General features: G+C 36.5%; 1 protein-coding gene across 1 annotated transcript in view; it reads left to right on the plus strand.

The window, feature by feature from the left end:
- LOC108058107 (uncharacterized) overlaps positions 1-19,600 on the plus strand; it is a 98,022-nt gene that overhangs the window by 60,380 nt on the left and 18,042 nt on the right. Inside the window, exon 10 of the mRNA XM_044392582.2 lies at positions 14,673-14,860. Coding sequence (XP_044248517.1) covers positions 14,673-14,860 — 188 coding nt within the window. The remainder of the gene's footprint in view (positions 1-14,672; positions 14,861-19,600) is intronic.

Genomic DNA, 19,600 nt, shown 5'->3' on the forward strand with positions numbered 1-19,600 from the left:
TGACCAAAATTGAAAATTTGTTGCGAATTCCTTCCTGTCGGGCAACATTTGTGGCGTGTTCAATTAGGGGAGCTCGGCATTCGTATGAAGCATTTATTTATATTGGCCAAGGAGCCGCGCTCTGTGGGGGGAGGAGAGTTAGAAGGAGTTGGCCAACAATTCAGGCAAACAAGGCGGTATAATTGTTTTGTTATCGACACACGCACACTCCCCCACGGATACGCCCCTCTTAGCAAATATTTTCAGGGGTGAGGCGGGAGCATTGCGCGATACAAATAAATTATTAGGGGGGTGCAACATGATTTTAATTAAAGTTTTAACGAAAACCAAATATTTATTGTTTCATTTTGCTTTCATTTGTTCGCTGTGTGCGGTTTTACTCCCCCTCCACCCCCCAAAGCATTCTTTTTAGCAACACAAACAACAACATCATTAAGCATGGGGGACGCAAAAATTCAATATGCAATTGTATTTGAATATTTGCAAATTTTAGCAGCAAAACGGACGCAAACAAGGACAATTTATTATGAACAGCAAAGGTCATTGCAATGTTATACATAATCATCAGTGTGCGGTTTTCAATAGAATTCTCGTAGAATATTCAATGCAAATAATGCGCTGGGACCACGCGGCGTATGATTAATAAACTGCAGATGCAGATGTTTTGTGTACAGAACTTTGGATCGAGCTTCGCTCATTGCGTTGATTACGTAACAGAATCTGTTGCATATTTAATTCGTTTTGATTTGGCCATAACTTTTTCAATTAACTTTAATTAAATGTGCAACTTTTCGCCCAGTCAGAGAAGAAACCCTCTGGGTCTGTGGTGTGTGTCGATTTTAATTAAATTTTGTTTGCTTGTATTTTCCGCTGACAGCCCTTGGAAGCGTTTAAAGTATGTTTAAATCAATCGCAATAACACCGCCGAGTTTTGCCAACTTTAACCAAATGCTCTTTGGTATTTTCATAGTCAGAAAACGATTGTCATAGCTGCCAATTGCCGATCCAATTATTTCCTAAAAGGATTTCTTCGTCAACCAAGCGTTATCTGACCCAATCAATATTCGATTCTATCCGGAGTCACTAATTAGTGCTAATCAACTCCAGCCAAACATTCCACATGCGATAGCCGCCCACAAAAGCGGAAAAAACTCCATCCGGCGAACATTTGAACATGTCCATTGCCATGGCAACTTGTTCTCACATCTAATGCCGCCAATCAGAGTTGGGTAATAAATTACCCTATATGAAATTGCTGTAAGATTTGCTCAAATCATTTATGCCAACTAAGCAGGCACAAGAGGAATTCACAAACAGTGCTGAAGAGATGGGTGGAAGGGCCGGAGGGGGATCACAGATGCTTTGGATTTATTGCCATGCGAAATAAAAGATTTTACCAATTTATTAGTTGGCCGACCTAAAAGGAATTAAAATGATTTTCACAGTAATTTAAGAATTTCTTTTTTTTATGTAACAATTTAAGTAACAATTTACTTAGGTTCAACTTTTTAACGAATGCACAGTGGTTGCGCCCATAGGCCAAAATTTAAAAAATCGCCAGTACAAAAAATTATTGATAAGTAAACAAATTGTCTCAAAAACAAGAGAGAACGTTATAGTCGGGTGCCCCGACTATCAGATACCCGTTACTCAGGTAAAGGGAGTGCGAGGGAGATGGAGATTATAGATAGAATACGTTGATCACGCATAACTTTTTAACGAATGGTCCGATTTGAAAAATTTCTTCTACATTTCGATAGGTATTGATAAACACAATAAAACTGCATTTTTACTTTTCCAAAATATTAAAATTTTTATAATCGTAAATAAGCGATTGTGGGCGTTAGAGGGGGCGTGGCACCATTTTGAAACAAACTTGCGCTGCGTAGGAACTCCTAAAATCTGCATGCAAAATGCCAATCTTCTAGCTTTTATAGTTTCTGAGATCCCAGCGTTTATACAGACAGACAGACGGACAGACAGACGGACAGACGGACATGGCTAGATCGACTCGGCTAGTGATCCTGATCAAGAATATATATACTTTATGGGGTCGGAAACGCTTCCTTCTCCCTGTTACATACATTTGCACGAATACAATATACCCTTTTACTCTACGAGTAACGGGTATAAGATTCAAATTAATACCTTTAAGTTTTTTTTCCAAATAAAACTCACATAAATCCTTTTTAAGTTTATATTAAAAGTTCAAAATGTGTCTACAGTTAACATTCAAATCTGTCAAAATAATTATGCCGACTAGTGTATAAGTCAAATAATTGTTTGCATTTTGCAAAAGATAATAGTTTAATAAACAACATTCCAAAAGAAAAAAATTAAACAAAAAAGGAAGCTAGCTTCGGCCAGCCGAAGCTTATATACCCTTGCAGATCATTCCTATTAATTAACAAATCGCAAAAATGTTCAATTTTCTAATATTTCTCATTAATTTTCCGATCGTTCCTATGGCAGCTATATTATATAGTCGTCCGATTTTGATCAAATTAAAATTGAAATTCGGAAATATTTAAAAAGAGTCATATCCTAGAGTAGAAGATAATACAATAAAAACCAAAGAAGCTAAAATTTATTTCCTATTACTTTTCCATTAATTTTCCGATCGTTCCTATGGCAGCTATATGATATAGTAGTCCGATTTTTTAAATAATTAATTCGAAATTCAGAAATATTAAAAAAATAACATCCCCAAAAGTAGAAGGTAATATTTCAAAAAACACCGAAGCTAGAATTTTTATACCCTTGCAGAGGGTATTATGATTTCAGTCAGAAGTTTGCAACGCAGTGAAGGAGACGTTTCCGACCCCATAAAGTATATATATTCTTGATCAGCATCACTAGACGAGTCGATCTAGCCATGTCCGTCTGTCCGTCCGTCTGTCCGTCTGTCCGTCCGTTTCTACGCAAACTAGTCTCTCAATTTTCAAGCTATCGGGATAAAACTTTCCCAAAAGTCTTCTTTCTATTGCAGGTAGTATATAAGTCGGAACGAGCCGGATCGGATAACTATATCATACAGCTCTCATAGGAACAATCGGGAAAAAAAATTTAAAAAAAATTATATTTTGGGTGTTTTTGAACCTATAACATCCTACTTTTGGAAATGCCATTTTTTATCTAATTCTGAATTTCGAATAAAATTTTTTCAAAATCGGACGATTTTATCATATAGCTGCCATAGGAACGATCGGAAAATTAATGGGAATATAATAGGAAATAAATTATTGCTTCGTTGGTTTTTATTGTATTCTCTTCTACTCTAGGATATAACTCTTTTCAAATATTTTCGAATTTCGATTTTAATTTTATCAAAATCGAACTACTATATCATATAGCTGCCATTGAAACGAACGCAAAATTAATGAGAAATAATAGGAAAATTAACATTTTTGCGATTTGTAAATTAAGAGGAATTATCTGCAAGGGTATATAAGCTTCGGCTGGCCGAAGCTAGCTTCCTTTCTTGTTTAAAGTTTTTTTTTCCGATCCTTCCTATGGGAGCTATAAGATATGGGGCTGTCCATATATTACGTAATCATCTAGGGGGGGGGGGGGGGGTCCACCAAATGATTACTCTAGTACAATATTGTTTTTTTTTGTATGAAGAATTGATTACATGGGGGGGGGGGGTCAAAAATCGCCGAAATTGTGATTACGTAATATATGGACAGCCCCTATAGTTGTCCGATCCGGTCGGCTCCGACATATATAGTCATCATCTGTTTCTACGCAAACTAGTCTCTCAATTTTCAAGCTATCGGGATAAAACTTTCCCAAAAGTCTTCTTTCTATTGCAGGTAGTATATAAGTCGGAACCAACCGGATCGGACAACTATATCTTATAGCTCCCATAGGAAGGATCGGAAAAAAAAACTTTAAAAAATTCTAGCTTCGGTGTTTTTGGAAATATTACCTTCTACTTTTGGGGATGTTATTTTTTAAATATTTCTGAATTTCGAATTAGTTATTTAAAAAATCGGACTACTATATCATATAGCTGCCATAGGAACGATCGGAAAATTAATGGAAAAATAATAGGAAATAAATTTTAGCTTCTTTGGTTTTTATTGTATTATCTTCTACTCTAGGATATGACTGAATTTCAATTTTAATTTGATCAAAATCGGACGACTATATCATATAGCTGCCATAGGAACGATCGGAAAATTAATGAGAAATATTAGAAAATTGAACATTTTTGCGATTTGTTAATTAATAGGAATGATCTGCAAGGGTATATAAGCTTCGGCTGGCCGAAGCTAGCTTCCTTTCTTGTCTTATATATGTTTGAATATTCCTATGGGAGCCTTAAGATATAGTGGTCCGATCCGGCTCGCTCCGACATATGTACTACCTGCAATAGAAAGAAGACTTTCGGGAAAGTTTCATCGCGATAGCTTTAAAACTGAGAGACTAGTTCGCATAGAAACGGACAGACGGACATGGCTAGATAGACTCGGCTATTGGTGCTGATCAAGAATATATATATACTTTATTTGGTCGGAAACGTCTCCTTCACTGCGTTGCAAACATCTGACTAAAATTATAATACCCTCTACAAGGGTATACAAATTGATCAAATATGGGCAATTCTCTGGGGATGTCAACCAAGCCAAAAAGCTTAAAACTTAATAAAAACATACACACAAAAAAAAAACTTGGTGAAATCAACTGTAACAAGAAAGGAAGCTAGCTTCGGCCAGCCGAAGCTTATATACCCTTGCAGATAATTCCTCTTAATTTACAAATCGCAAAAATGTTAATTTTCCTATTATTTCTCATTAATTTTGCGTTCGTTTCAATGGCAGCTATATGATATAGTAGTTCGATTTTGATAAAATTAAAATCGAAATTCGAAAATATTTGAAAAGAGTTATATCCTAGAGTAGAAGAGAATACAATAAAAACCAACGAAGCAATAATTTATTTCCTATTATATTCCCATTAATTTTCCGATCGTTCCTATGGCAGCTATATGATAAAATCGTCCGATTTTGAAAAAATTGTATTCGAAATTCAGAATTAGATAAAAAATGGCATTTCCAAAAGTAGGATGTTATAGGTTCAAAAACACCCAAAATATAATTTTTTTTAAATTTTTTTTCCCGATTGTTCCTATGAGAGCTGTATGATATAGTTATCCGATCCGGCTCGTTCCGACTTATATACTACCTGCAATAGAAAGAAGACTTTTGGGAAAGTTTTATCCCGATAGCTTGAAAATTGAGAGACTAGTTTGCGTAGAAACGGACGGACAGACGGACAGACGGACGGACAGACGGACATGGCTAGATCGACTCGTCTAGTGATGCTGATCAAGAATATATATACTTTATGGGGTCGGAAACGTCTCCTTCACTGCGTTGCAAACTTCTGACTGAAATCATAATACCCTCTGCAAGGGTATAATAATTGTCAAACAGGCCCCAACCAGCGAAATTGTCAATTCTACTAAGTAAATAGTTATTCCACAGCAACAAAATACACACAATTAGCAAAGACACAAACCCAAAGCAAAAACAAAATACACGTAAATACTTAAATAGTTACGTTACTATTTTTGTTGGTCAATTTTACCAAGCAAATTTTTTTGTGAGTACTTCTATACGATTTTGCACTGATATTTGATTCTAGTTAGACGGATCATCAACTAAGCTGAGTATCCTTGGATAATTTTCCATGACAATACCTGTTATATTGACAACAAAGTCATTTTTTGGTATTTTTTAAAGTGGCTATTGAACTGTTTTTTGACGTTACGGTTACAGAAAAACCACCTAAGAAAAAGACGGAAAAAATTGTCGCGTGCGACATGTAGCGTGTGACAGTCACTTCGATGCCAATAAAAAATTAACCACTCAATATTTTGAATTCAAACCAAATACCAGGGAATCAAACCGAATCTTATTTCGGTTCCGGTACTGGTCCCATACCGAATCTGCTTATTCGGTAAACGGTTATACTTCTGTATTGATGTTTTGGTTCCGGTTCTAGTACCGGTACGCACCGGTACGGCTTAAAAACATTTCAATTAATACTTAAAAAGGATTTATGTGAGTTTTATTTGGAAAAAAACTTGAAGGTAAGATCATTAAAATTAATTTGAATCTTATACCCGTTACTCGTAGAGTAAAAGGGTATATTAGATTCGTGCAAAAGTATGTAACAGGTAGAAGGAAGCGTTTCCGACCCTATAAACTGTATATATTCTTGATCAGGATCACTAGCCGAGTCGATCTAGCCATGTCCATCTCTCCGTCTGTCCGTCTGTCTGTCCATCTGTCTGCCTGTATGAACGCTGAGATCTCGGAAACTACAAAACTTAGAAGGTTGAGATTTCCCACACATATTCTTGGGCTTCCTACGCAGCGAAAGTTTATTTCAGCCACTAACGATTTTAAAATGTGTCTGGCGCCCACACCTTTAAAGATTTCCGATAAGTATAAATGCAGTTTTGTTGTGCATATTTATACCTATCGAAATGTACAAGATAGAATGATAGAAGAATGTAGACATTTTTCGAATCGGACAATTCATTAAAAAGATATACGCAATAAAAAAAATGGTATATATCCGTCTCCCTCGCACTCCCTTTAGCCGATTGACGGGTATTAGATAGTCGGGACACGAACCCAACTATAGCGTTCTCTCTTGCTTGATATAAAATATACAAATCAAGATTTTTATTATTTTTAACTTATTTATTTCTAAGACGAATTAGGGTTATTGGCGCCAAAAAATGCCAGATTTTCAACTTGTTTAGATACAGAATGTTTCTGCTACAGCGATATTTTCTTACATGAGCAGTACATCTGCTAAAAAGAGACGGGAAGAAGTTGATTAGCGGATAGTGGGGGTGATAAATACTTAGGATATTTTTTTATTCAGGATTTTTAACGAATTTAGTAAATAAGTACCAAAACCGTACCGCTACCAGCAATACGGTAACCGGTTCTAAATTAAATTTTTATTTTGGTATCGGTACCAGTTCCGGTTTTTTATAAGAAATCGGTTTATTTCGGTTATCGGTTATCGGTTCCGGTTAAAGAATATTCCTTCACGTTTCGTTACAATCGAAAGTTAAGCAGGAAGTCATAGCCCTAGCACATATTTTAGTGCTAATCAAGACCTTTAATTTGAGACTAGTGCCAAAAGATAAGAAGGCCTGGAAGATGGTTTTACCTGCAAAGGGTACGAACGTCGCGTGCGACAGCAGAGAATTGCCCATATGCCGGCCCCTTAGCTTATTAAAAAAAAGACCTTTATTTTTTTTAATTTTCATATGGGAAATATAAAAATTGTATTATTTAAAAATATGTTCAACATTTTAATTCCAATCTTATTTGACAGCTACTGTTTTTTAGTGTTCACTGCCAATTTCGGAAAAGTTGTTTTGGCGTTCATTGATTTACGGATTATTGTTGATGTCCATAGGTCGGGGAATCGCAGAATCGCCCGCCCCAACTTAAATTTCTTCTAAGACCTACCACTCCTCCCAGCCGTGTTTACAGCGCCGCCCTCAGCTGTTGTTACACCTAAAGTTTCGAAAAGTTTTTCAGCAAACTTTAAACCAAACCTTTTAATTTTGTTGCCTTCTTTTTAATTTTTCTTTCTGAACGTTTGTGGAAATTTTCCTTTTTAATTTCATAAAGTCAACAGACGAAAACAAAGAAAGGGAAAGCAAACAATGAAGCGTGGAACGGCGAGCAAAGACAAAAGGAATTTTTATTTAATGTGCTAGTAAGGGCAAAGTTGGTTAGGGAAGTAATATGTAAAATTAAAGGTCTTCTGGAGAGGAATTGAAACTAATTCGGTGCTGCGAAATACGCAACCGCTATCATAGAAATTGGGTTGATATCGGCTGAAATTCTCCTGGTTTTGTGCTCATGGCTCTCAAGGGGGGAAATCCAAGGAAATGCGATTGCGCTGTTAGAGAAGCTGGCGAATATTTGCTGTTTAGTTTGCTTATTGAGTTGCAATTTTGTTTGCAATCAGCGGATGGGAAGAGGAAGCAATAGAAAACAACAACAGAAATGGCCAGGGGTGGAAAAAGGGGGTGGGGGGGAGGATGATTGGCAAACAACAAATTAGCATATTTGCACATAACGGCATCATTTTATTTGCATTCGAATATGTGTGGGAGTGTGCGAATTGGTGTTTTCGCATGTGTGTATGCGCTTTTATGTAATATAAATATTTAAACGTGAATTTGTCAATGAAGAGCAACTTTCTGTTGCAGCTTTCTATTAACTGTGTGCCATTTTTTGTGGGATTTGATTTTTAGGCAAATATTGAAAATACTACAGCTTGTTTACCTAAAAATAATTCCAGAACAGGGATTATCCAAGAGCTCGCCTTAAAGTGCTTTAATCAATTTTAATGTGGCAACGGTTTTCGCTTATCTGAATCCTTCAACTTTTGTGCGACCAAACATTAATTGGCTGAAAGCTTTGCCAACTTAATTTTCCATGGAAATTAATTATTAGGGCAAACACCCGAAATACGGAATTTTCCATTGGGGACATGGGGCATGCCTCTGCATATATTTATTAAGCTACTTTCTGCCCCCAGCTGGAAATTTCGTAAATTTTGGTTTTGGTCGTGCACAAAAACATAATTAACTTGCTCGATGCGATGCATATACGTATGACCGACAAATGTGGCGGCAAAAATTGGAGCGAGGGGCGAAAAATGTATGTTTTTGTTTGCTTCTCATTTATTATTTATTACGTTTAATTTGCTTTCCTCGCCAGCCCAATCATTTCCCGCTTTTTGGCTTGGGGTTTGTTATTCCTGTTGCAGTCATTTTGGTTATTGGTAAATTTAAAACTGTTTGATTTTGATTTAGTTTGGTTACACGAAAACAATTTTTAAAATCCCTTATTAAAAATGATTTTACACACGCCAAACACACATTTTCAATCATAAGTAAAACGAAAAAGCGCTATGCCCAAAACAAAGGTATTAAATAATTTTTTAAAATAAAAGTATTCAAACGCTTTATTAGTAAACCTTTCCTGTCTTAATTGGGAGCTATTTTCTTTTTAATATCATCCAATTATAATAATTCAAATAATTCATATAGCTTTTTGGCTACAGAGTTACTTTAAAAAAGCTAAATAAAAAATAAGGATGAATTTAAATTTGCTGAGAAAAAATGAATTGAAATCAGCCAAAAGCGTCTGGCATATTTATCAGTTTAATGTTGAATGACCATTAGGCTTATGGCGATTTACCGGCAATTCAACAAAAACCAATTCAGCACCATCAAATATGCGTGACAATCCATTAAGTGATATATACGCAGTGGAACCGACTTGCATTTGAAATCGCCCGGGTTGGAAATGGTCTCGAATCTGGTTCGGTTTTTGGTCTGGCTAATTGTTTGGATGTGTTGAATGTAATGCAGCATAAAACGAAAATAAACATGCCCAGTTGGGGAATTCGCCATGGGCAGATATACTCTATACATAACGGCCTGCGGGGCGAGTTCTATTTAATTTGCGCCCTGGCTCGCACCCGAAAATCGAAAAACAACAACCACAGCGGCAATCCAATAAACAATCAACGAGGAAAAGGGGCATGAATGGAAATGGAAATGCTACTCAATCAGCAATAGTTAGTTTCCAGCTCCTTCTCCCCGTTGCCCGTTCCGCGTCCCCGTCCCCCCTGCAATCAATAAAAGTAACACCCCATAATTTAATGCCCCGAATGTGTTGCGACTACATTTTGCGGTTTCTGGCCAAGGGAAAAAATACAAAGGCCAACGTGGCCGTCCGCCACCATCATTTCGCCACCGCCGGCGGCCCAAATGCACTCTAATAATAAATCGCAGAAATAACAATTTTATTGCCAGCGCTTGCGGTTTTCCTATACCTGGTCCACGGCTTCCGGGCCCACAAGCTCACCTGTCTGCACAGTGTTGCCACTCGATAGTCGCACTTTATGGCCAGCTGATAAGCATATTATTATTATTGCTACTATTACGCACCCACACAGTCGCGCCTGCGAATCTCACTGGCTTGAATTATTCCAGTACGTGTGCGTTGCCATATAGTGCCCCTGTATATATCGGGGCCCTGGCTACGGAACACTCATTGTTGTAATGCCCACGCAGTCGGCGCAAATGTGTCGAAGCGAAATTTATTACAGCCAACTCGTGCCAGCTGAGCTTTCGCGGAAATTAGGGGTGTGCGTGCGATAGTATTTTGATTTTTCCAGAAATTCATACTATACTTTTACTTACAAAATAAAAAAATATCGAAAGAAGAATCATTTTCTTTCGCCACTTAATTTATTCAAAAACATATATTGATTAAATTAATACATTATTGTACTAAAATAATCATAAATATAATGAGTTTAATCCGTTGTTCATCTAATTCTATATTTTACATACATACTTAATTGGTATTTGAATAAGATATTAAATTAATTCATTTATCCCTTTGATTTTTTATAATTATGATTGTTTATACTAATATGCAATATTGCAATAATATTGGTTTTTTGCTTTCATTCACCATTAGTTCTGGTATCACTCATACTTCCATCGCTAGGTATGAGTGCTCCCGGCCATCTGTTAACTAATTCAGATGCCATGGCAGGAATGGCCAATGATTACATTTCATGTGCCATACACAGAAAAAAATATGACAAAATATCATATTAATATTTGTTGGTTAATTTGATCTTTTTTAAGGACCAAGTTTCGTCATATCAATCTAACATGAAGAAATATTATTTTGATCTTATTTCATATTAATTTTTGAAAAAAAATACTGAATTCGGTATTTAAAACAAGTATATTTACAATTTATATGAAATCGTATGACTTTGATATGAAAAAATATCAAATGTCGTTTCGAATTTAGTTCGAAAGGGAGATATAGTGTTCCACAGTTTACAACACTGAGATTGTGCATCACTGCAAAAACAGCTGGCCCAACTTTGAGACCAAAAATATTCGAGAACAAGGTGTTTTTATTGTCAAATGAAATCAATTTATTTTTTTTTTGAGTGCTAAGTCGAAACATTACAAAGTTGTGGTGATTTTAACTTTGCCGTCGAGTTAGCACACAATTTAAAGACATTTCGGTTCTGAATGTGCGTATGTGTGTGTGCCGGCCGCAGTTTTACGTTGTGTGTGTCACAGGCAAAACTAAAATAATAAAATATTGAAGATTTTGCTGGCCCACCTATACATATGTACACCGACTCAAAAAAATGTGAAATGATTAGAATTAAATTGTTTTAATATAAAATAAAAATTTCTGTTTTACTGGGGGGTACTAATATACACGAAATAATATCATTTTGATGAACAAAATTGATATAAAAATATCATTTTGATGACAAAAATTGATATAAAAAATATCATTTTGATGACCAAAAAGTTCAAATGTTATTTTAAACACTAATCTTTCTTAAGATTGAATTGATATTTAAAAATATCAACTTGATATTCTCGAAAATATCAACTTGATATGTTCGAAATATCAATCTTGCATTAATTAATATCGGCCCAAATTTGATATGAAATAATGTTAACTTGAGTGCAATTTCATATCAATTTTTTTTTCTGTGTATGCATTGGCATACTCACACACTTATATCCCTTCATATGTACCTACATATCTCTCATGTGCCGAGTTGTCGATTATTTTGAGCATTTTAGTTGCTATGTGAAATCACAATTCCCTAGCGAGTTGAAAAATGTTATTGAGATTTCTGTTGACAGTTTCGACTGCAAATTTAATGAATGTTCACTTTGGTTGAGCCACTCCGCACAGAGGGACTAAAAAATCATACACTCGCATGCATTTGAAATGCGAGTTAAATTTGATTTGTATATTTCAACTGACGTAAATGGAATAAACAATGGATTTGAGGTTTTAATAACAATGAGGTATTCATTATTCCTCGGTCTACCTCCTCAACGCCCGAATGTAGGCAGCACTTTTTAAACTCCCATTCAGCTTTCGCTGCTTTGAAGGAGCATGTTTAAAGGCCACTTTACTTTTATACGCCACAACCAGCGAAATGTGACAATAAAAATCGCATAAAAACGTATTACTTAGATAGCTCTCACACATAGGACACGGTAAAAAATAACGTAAAGGTGAAAAATATGTGAAACTTAAAATTTTTGCAATCAGAATGGATTAACAATACAACAATATAAATGGATTAACTTCAGATAAAATAATACCAAATTTTAACAATATGGTAACTAGAAGCTTTGTTTTATTTGGTTTCTGATTATATTAATTTTTTGCTTATTAATTGAAGACACTCTTGGCAAATATGAATGCTTGAGTCAAAATAAATTACATAGCAATGAGGCAAAACTTTGCATTAATCAGAATTTTTCAAGTGTATAATCGAGTAAGGGGAGCAGGCCTCCAAATGCCTTGACTCCACAAATTCGTCTCACACCAAAATAAAAAAGCGGGCTCAGTGGGCCGACAACTTTTTCCCTGTGGCAGCTTCACCAACTTTTCCCTTCTGTCTGCCACTCGATGCGGCACGGCACACATCAAAAGTCTTTGGCCTCTTTCGCCGGCAAGTTGGAAAAGCTGTCGCAGCGGCTTGAATCGACGCAGGTGTTATCATCGATACCGTTGACGATTGTTTCCTTTATATCGACTGGCACTTCAACCAGCTCCTCTTCTCCCCCTTTTCACCATTTCCCAGCTTTTCCTGCTGGCGCATTGCTACAAAACGTGGCGACTTTTGCCAATTGAAACGCCGAGTAGATGTTGCCTTTTGCCTTGCTCCTCCGCTTTTTGCGGCGTTGTTTTGCTCCCGTTGCCTTTTTTAATTTGTCACTTGAATCAAAAGTTGCCAAAGTTGTTCCAGGCTGAAGCTGTGTAGCTCTGGGTTTTGGTTTGCTCTCCGCATTGTTAGCCTGGTTCGTTTCGCTGCTTCTTTGTTGCCGCTTCCTTTTGGCAACTTTAATTAAAGCCGAGAGCCGGAATTGCAATATTAGGCAGCGCCGCAGCTTTAACATTGTATTTGGCTCAAATTATATACACACAAAGTTGGCTTTGGATTTCTGTCTGGAAATTAAAAACTGTGGGTTATGCAGAAAACGGAGTACGACAATAAGATAATTGAACTTTGAAAAAAGTCTTATCTACACATTATGGGGCATTTGACCACTTTTCTTGGCCGAAATTAATAACTCGGTCAATTCAAAAGATATTGACTTGAAACTTTACCAGTCGAAATTTGTTGCTACGCATATTATATATGAGAATCATCCGGATCGGACAACTATATCATATAGCTGCCAAAGAAACGATCAAATTTACTTTGCTGTTTTTAGAGATAAATGCACATAACTTTAAAAATAGCAATTATGTCAGTTTTTAAAACAATATTAAAAGTTTCGTACAAATCGGAAGACTATATCCGAAAGTTCTCAAAAAGAAGGGCAAAGGAAAGTATTTAATCTACATTTGTACGACTTTTTTGTTCAACATTTTTTTTTAAAGCCGCTAAAGTTTACTTAAGTTAGTCAATTACAAAGCTAAGTATTTCTACTCTATTTTGATAATAATTTAAAGCCAGAAAAGTACTTACTTCCTTAGCCACCAGTGCAAACGATAGGAGTGTGTGAAATTTGAGGTTAAGGTCTTAAAAATTAAATTACAGAAAAAGTGGCAATAAGTGGCGATTCTGACCATATACATTTTAACAGCAATTAAATAATCTACAAATCCCAATAGGTTCCAGAAGTGGACTCCGCTGGACTCACTTTGTTGCTCCATTTGAAATTTAGTTTTCTTCCGAAAATGTACTTGCTAGACCACTTCCTTTAACACTCATTTATAAGAAAAAGCCGTCTGATTTTTGTCGTCTAACCACACAACTACTTAGTACATAGCATAATCCTTTAAATCCAATCCAAAAAGTTTACTTGGATTGCTTAAAAACTCAAATTTACAGCATTTTAAAACTGCAAGCAAAAAGTCGAAATACAACAGCCCGATAATTGAATTTCGAACAGCTGATTTAACAGATTCTAACTTCACAGAGGCGACCTCTATCGGATTTCTGTAAACGTAACATTGTTAAATGGTCTTCTGTTAACACATCACCAAACAACATTTTTTGTTTTAACGACTTTTAAAAAATGGGTTTTGGCCAACCAAGGTGGTCAAATGCCCCATAGTGCTACATTTCAAATTTTGTGTTAAAAATTAAATTTTAACGAACTTCCATTAGTTCGATCACTCAATAAAAGTGTAAAAACGACTACTGTTTTATTTATATTGTATCTTACATTTGAATAAATTTTTATTTAGTAAATGGAATTAAAAAAATAAAGTAAATCAATTCCATTAGTTTCATGCCTTTTTGCTTACAATTTTTTTTGCTTAAAAGCTCACTATCTGCCTACAGTATTCCAGAGATAAAAATAATATAAAAAAACAAAGGGAAGCACCAGCCAGGCACAGATTGTAAATTAACCTAAATCACGTGTAAGCCGCTTGTCATACAATGTTCTTAGGACATATTAAAAAGCGTCGAGGAGGACGAGCGACTGTGCACATGGGTGTACATAAATATCTATATCCTATATATATGCGCTTATGAATATTATAATCCTCCTCACTCACTCCCCTGATTTTTCTTCTTTTTTCCAGATGATGTGCTATTCTCGCGTCGCGGCCGCATGGGACGCATTGTGAGTCCGCGTCACACGCTTCCGCCGAATACGACATGCACGTACCACTTTCACGGATATCCTGGTGACCTGATTTGGTTATCGTTCACCAGCTACAATCTGCAGATCCTGCAGCAGGCGATACACGACAACAATACACTGGGACGGGTGAGTTGAGTCGAGTTTTGCTGAACGTCTGTGTTTGCGCCATAAAGCGTTTAACCAAACGGCAGTCGACGGGGCGGGGGTAAGATTGCATTGAAAAAAATACATTTTTATAATTACGCCTCAGACAATAATGAAAACAAGAGAGAACGCTATAGTCGGGTTCGTGTCCCGACTATCAAATACCCGTCACTCGGCTAAAGGGAGTGCGAGGGAGATGCATATATAACATTTTTTTGATTGCGTATAACTTTTTAGTGAATGGTCCGATTTAAAAAATGTCTTCTACATTTCGATAGGTATTAATATACACAACAAAATTGCATTTATACTTCTCGGAAATCTTTAAAGATGTGTGCGCAGGACACATTTTAAAATCGTTAGTGGGCGATTGTGGGCTTTAGAGGGGGCGTGGCGCTCGGCTGAAATAAACTTGCCCTGCGTAGGAGGCCCAAGAATATGTGTAGAAAATCTTAATTTCTAGCTTTCGAGATCTCAGCGTTCATACGGACAGACAGACGGACAGACGGACATGGCTAGATCGACTCGGTTAGTGACCTTGATTAAGAATATATATTGTATATACTTTATGGGGTCGGAAACGCTTCCTTCTAGCTGTTAAATACTTTTGCACGAATACATATACCCTTTTACTCTACGAGTAACGGGTATAAAAATCTGTAGAGTTAAATAGGCTGTCTCTCGAAATCGAAATCATCTTACGGTGCTTATCCACAAACGATTTTGCCAATTTCATGAAATGAAAGCGTGATTTAGGCATCGCATAATTAGATTTAATTTTCCTTTCGTTAAATCAATTCAAATTATAGTTACAGTAGTAATTGGATCAAGTTCTTAGAAATCAAACGATTCGAAGATTTATACTAAGGATTATAAATTAAAGGCAATTTGAAATTCGTATTTGCTTTAAGCAAAATATGTGTTTATGAACGTATTAAAACATATAAAACAAGAAAGGAAGCTACCTTCGGCCAGCCGAAGCTTATATAACCTTGCAGATAAAGTAATGCTCACTCGGTGCAGTTCCAGGGATTCCAGATTCAGCGTTTCTATGTTTGAATTTTGTTTTTAAAGAGTCAAGAATTAAAACGCCTACTTCCTACAAGTAACAATGAATTTTCTTATATATGTTTGAATATTCCTATGGGAGCCTTAAGATATAGTGGTTCGATCCGGCTCGCTCCGACATATGTACTACCTGCAATAGAAAGAAGACTTTCGGGAAAGTTTCATCGCGATATCTTTAAAACTGAGAGACTAGTTCGCATAGAAACGGACAGACGGACAGACAGACAGACGGACATGGCTAGATAGACTCGGCTATTGGTCCTGATCAAGAATATATATACTTTATGTGGTCGGAAACGTCTCCTTCACTGCGTTGCAAACTTCTGACTGAAATTATAATACCCTCTACAAGGGTATAAAGATAAAAAAATTAAATTAATTTTTCTCTAACTCGAATTGTCTTCAACTAGAAATTTTTCTTGGATAATAGAGATTTGATTTATGGAAGTTCGACCGCATGTTTATGTATCTTTCCTGAGGGAAGTCATTATGAATGCAACGACTTATTCTTTAATGCCAGAGACTATTTTGCAGTGTGGGCATGCAGCTCCTGTTATAGTTAACCGTTTACATAAATGCATAAAATTTATGCCCGAGGGAAGGATGCAGATGGGTTGTGGATGGGACTCGGGCAATGTGGGTGGCTGTGGGTGACTTACACAGTTTGCCGTTTGCATTGTATTTTAAATGCACTGCGTCTACGCCAGCGGCGTCTCCTCCATATGCCATTGTCTTTGGCCCCCTTTCCCCCATTTATATCTTCTGATCCCCTCTACATGTCTTGCTATTAGTGCCAGTCGGTCGACACTTTGTCTCTGCTGGCCAATTAAAAATGCAGCCATAGAACTGCACCGTATAAAATGTATAATTAAGTGAAAGCTTACGCAACTCCTAACGAGACATTTTTGAGTCTGAAGTCGGCCCCCAGCAAAAGCAACTGCGTCAAAATGCGGCACTGACGACAACAACAGACAGCTATAATAATGTCCCGCTCTTTCTTTCGACACTTGTCGTTCTGTCTATTTCTGTGCTGCACGGCGAAAAATTTATTTGTAATGCCATATAGATATATAAATTAAGAATCCCGTTTCTACAAAACTAATTATAGCCGAAATTGGTGATTTGGCAGGTCGGCAGCTAACACGACATTGAGGAGTCCATCTATTTCAAATCCTTTCAAATCCCCAGTGTTTTTTCCCGGTGCTTCCATCATTGTGGTGTGTGCATTTTAAATGTTCGTTGTCGCCTGCCTAACGGTCCGTGAATTGTGTCAAGGTAGAACGTTGAGTTCGCCTGGTCGAGCTACGATAGCGCGTAATGTCGGGTCAGCGAGTGCCTCAAAGGATGAAATGCTGCCCCCAGTCCCAGTCCCCAGATAAGTGAATGGTCATTTAGGCTAGGCCAGGCGAAAGTTCATTCGAGTTGCAGGCTGGAGGGACTGCGCCAAGGGGCTCTGATTTATGTTAAAGTGCGGTGATTTATGCCTAACTCGTAACTGCACATGAAGTAAGGAAAGGGGGGTCAACAACAGAGTTATCGTTATATCTGTTTATAATTAATAAGACATATGACTATGATAATTCAAATAATTAATGACAAAGGTTAACGGCAAATAGTTATACGTAGAACTTATTTAAAGAAAAGTATTAACTCACTTTAACAAAATGCGCATATATATTAGAAGATTTATATACAAATTTGTATTATTTAGGTTGAGTTTTTAAAAATGTTTTTTAATTTTTTTGTGAATATTTTGAACAATGTTTTAATATACTCAACGAGAAAAATATTAAACATAAGATCTATATTCTTTCCATAAGTCCAAAAATCAATAAATTTCTATAACTTATTCAAATGTGTAGAAGACTTTAGGGGCTTTTAAATGGTAAAGTCGAAACCGCTGTAGTCTTTTAAAGCTACTTGTCTAAGTGCTTGGAACTTCCCAACCTTTCTTTCATTTCTAGTATGGGCCAAAAGATCACAGGGCACAAACTTGAATTGAAATAATAGAAGGTGAAATGGAATGATATAGGGGAGATGTCAACGTTTTGCGTGGTCTCATAAATGTCGTCGCGTTACAAGTATTTTAAACATTTCTCGGCAGCCACACTCCAATCATTCCCATTCCCATTGCTTTTTTCACTTCGTCGGGGAGTTTTAACTTTGGTTCTTAATTTAAAAAGTTTGCTGTGCCTCGCTTTCTCTTGTGTGTATGTTGGTTTATATTTTTCATTTGTTCCTTTTTTATTTTAGAAAATTCACATTCACTTGTTTGTGAGCTTGTTGTTCTTCGTCACACTTCCCCGGGAAAAATGGTATCGCCCACGTTTCAACGACTTCAGCTCCCCAGTACCTGCTGTTTTTGTTTTTGTCCCTTTTTCCTTGCTGCTACAAAATTCATGAACTGTTTTTGCCGTTTCCATTCTCGTACTCCCGCCCACCGGAGTCGCCCGTTTTGTGTTTTATTTTACACATATTTTTGCTCTGTCACTTTTTATTGTACTCCCGTTGTAGCCGCTAAAGAGGGGTTGATATGAATGCACAGAAACAAATTTTGTGTTCCAAAAAGGTAGGATCTATAAATAATTTTTTGCTCATTCACTGTTTTGGTTATGACACATTTCTGGGACTAAAATTTGTTTCTGTGCATTCATATCAACCCCTCTTATTCTATTTTATATTATCCATCTGGGCTTTCATAATGTAATGTTGAGGCACCAAACATTTCTTACCAAATATCTGTATAGTTATACCTTTTTCCTAAAAAAAAATATTTTCAAATGAGTAATAAATTATTTTTAGATTCCAACATTTAAATGATTAAAAATATAATTAAAAAATTAAAACAATCAGCATTTTTTTTCGTGTACAGTGGGTGGTTGAGGGGTCGGTAGGTGTACAGATAGTAGGTGTTACTGCAAAGGTGTTTTGCTTTATTTCGCTCGCTGCCCCCTCGATATATATTTCTTTTTTCCATTTGTTGTTTATTTGTGTGCTGCTGGCAGCTTTTCATTTTTCGCAATTTAAAGTGTAGGTGAGGCAACTGCAATTGACACGGACAGAGGCAGCATCCTGCGCGGGGCGGGGGGCGTGGCCCAAAAACGGAAGGGACAATTGTGTGGGTGTTGGCTGAGAGTTCAGTCACCATTTATCTGTCCTCTTTCCGTTTTTCAATGGGTTTGCCAAATTAATTGGCATCGAAATTTTACAAACGCTTGCTGAATGTGTCTGCCAAAAATAAATTAGATGCCTCTGTTTCACGTGGCACACGTCTAGACGGAGAACGACCTTGAGTATATGGAATGCTGTTGGCAATTTATCTGATTAGAAGGCAGGTGGAAAGTTTTCACAGCCTCTTCGTCCTTCGAAAACGTCTCGAGGAATTTGTTAAAGTAATCAAGGTGCAGCATGTGTGGCATGCCTTTGAGTGTGGGTATTATTGGCATGGTTTCTCTGTGGAATTTAATAAATTCAAAAGCAGGGAAAGTGTTGGCGATTTTAGCATTTTAGGAATTTCATATCAGATACGATTATGAAATATTTAGAGAAGAAAATTAATATGCCCAATATTAAGAGTTTAAGATGGGGAAAATAGTTTGGCAACATAATTAATATTTTTTGTGGACAATAAATAACTCGACAAATTAGTTCTTT

The sequence above is a fragment of the Drosophila takahashii genome, chromosome 3L, assembly GCF_030179915.1.
Source record: "Drosophila takahashii strain IR98-3 E-12201 chromosome 3L, DtakHiC1v2, whole genome shotgun sequence".
NCBI classification, from domain to species: Eukaryota; Metazoa; Arthropoda; class Insecta; order Diptera; family Drosophilidae; genus Drosophila; species Drosophila takahashii.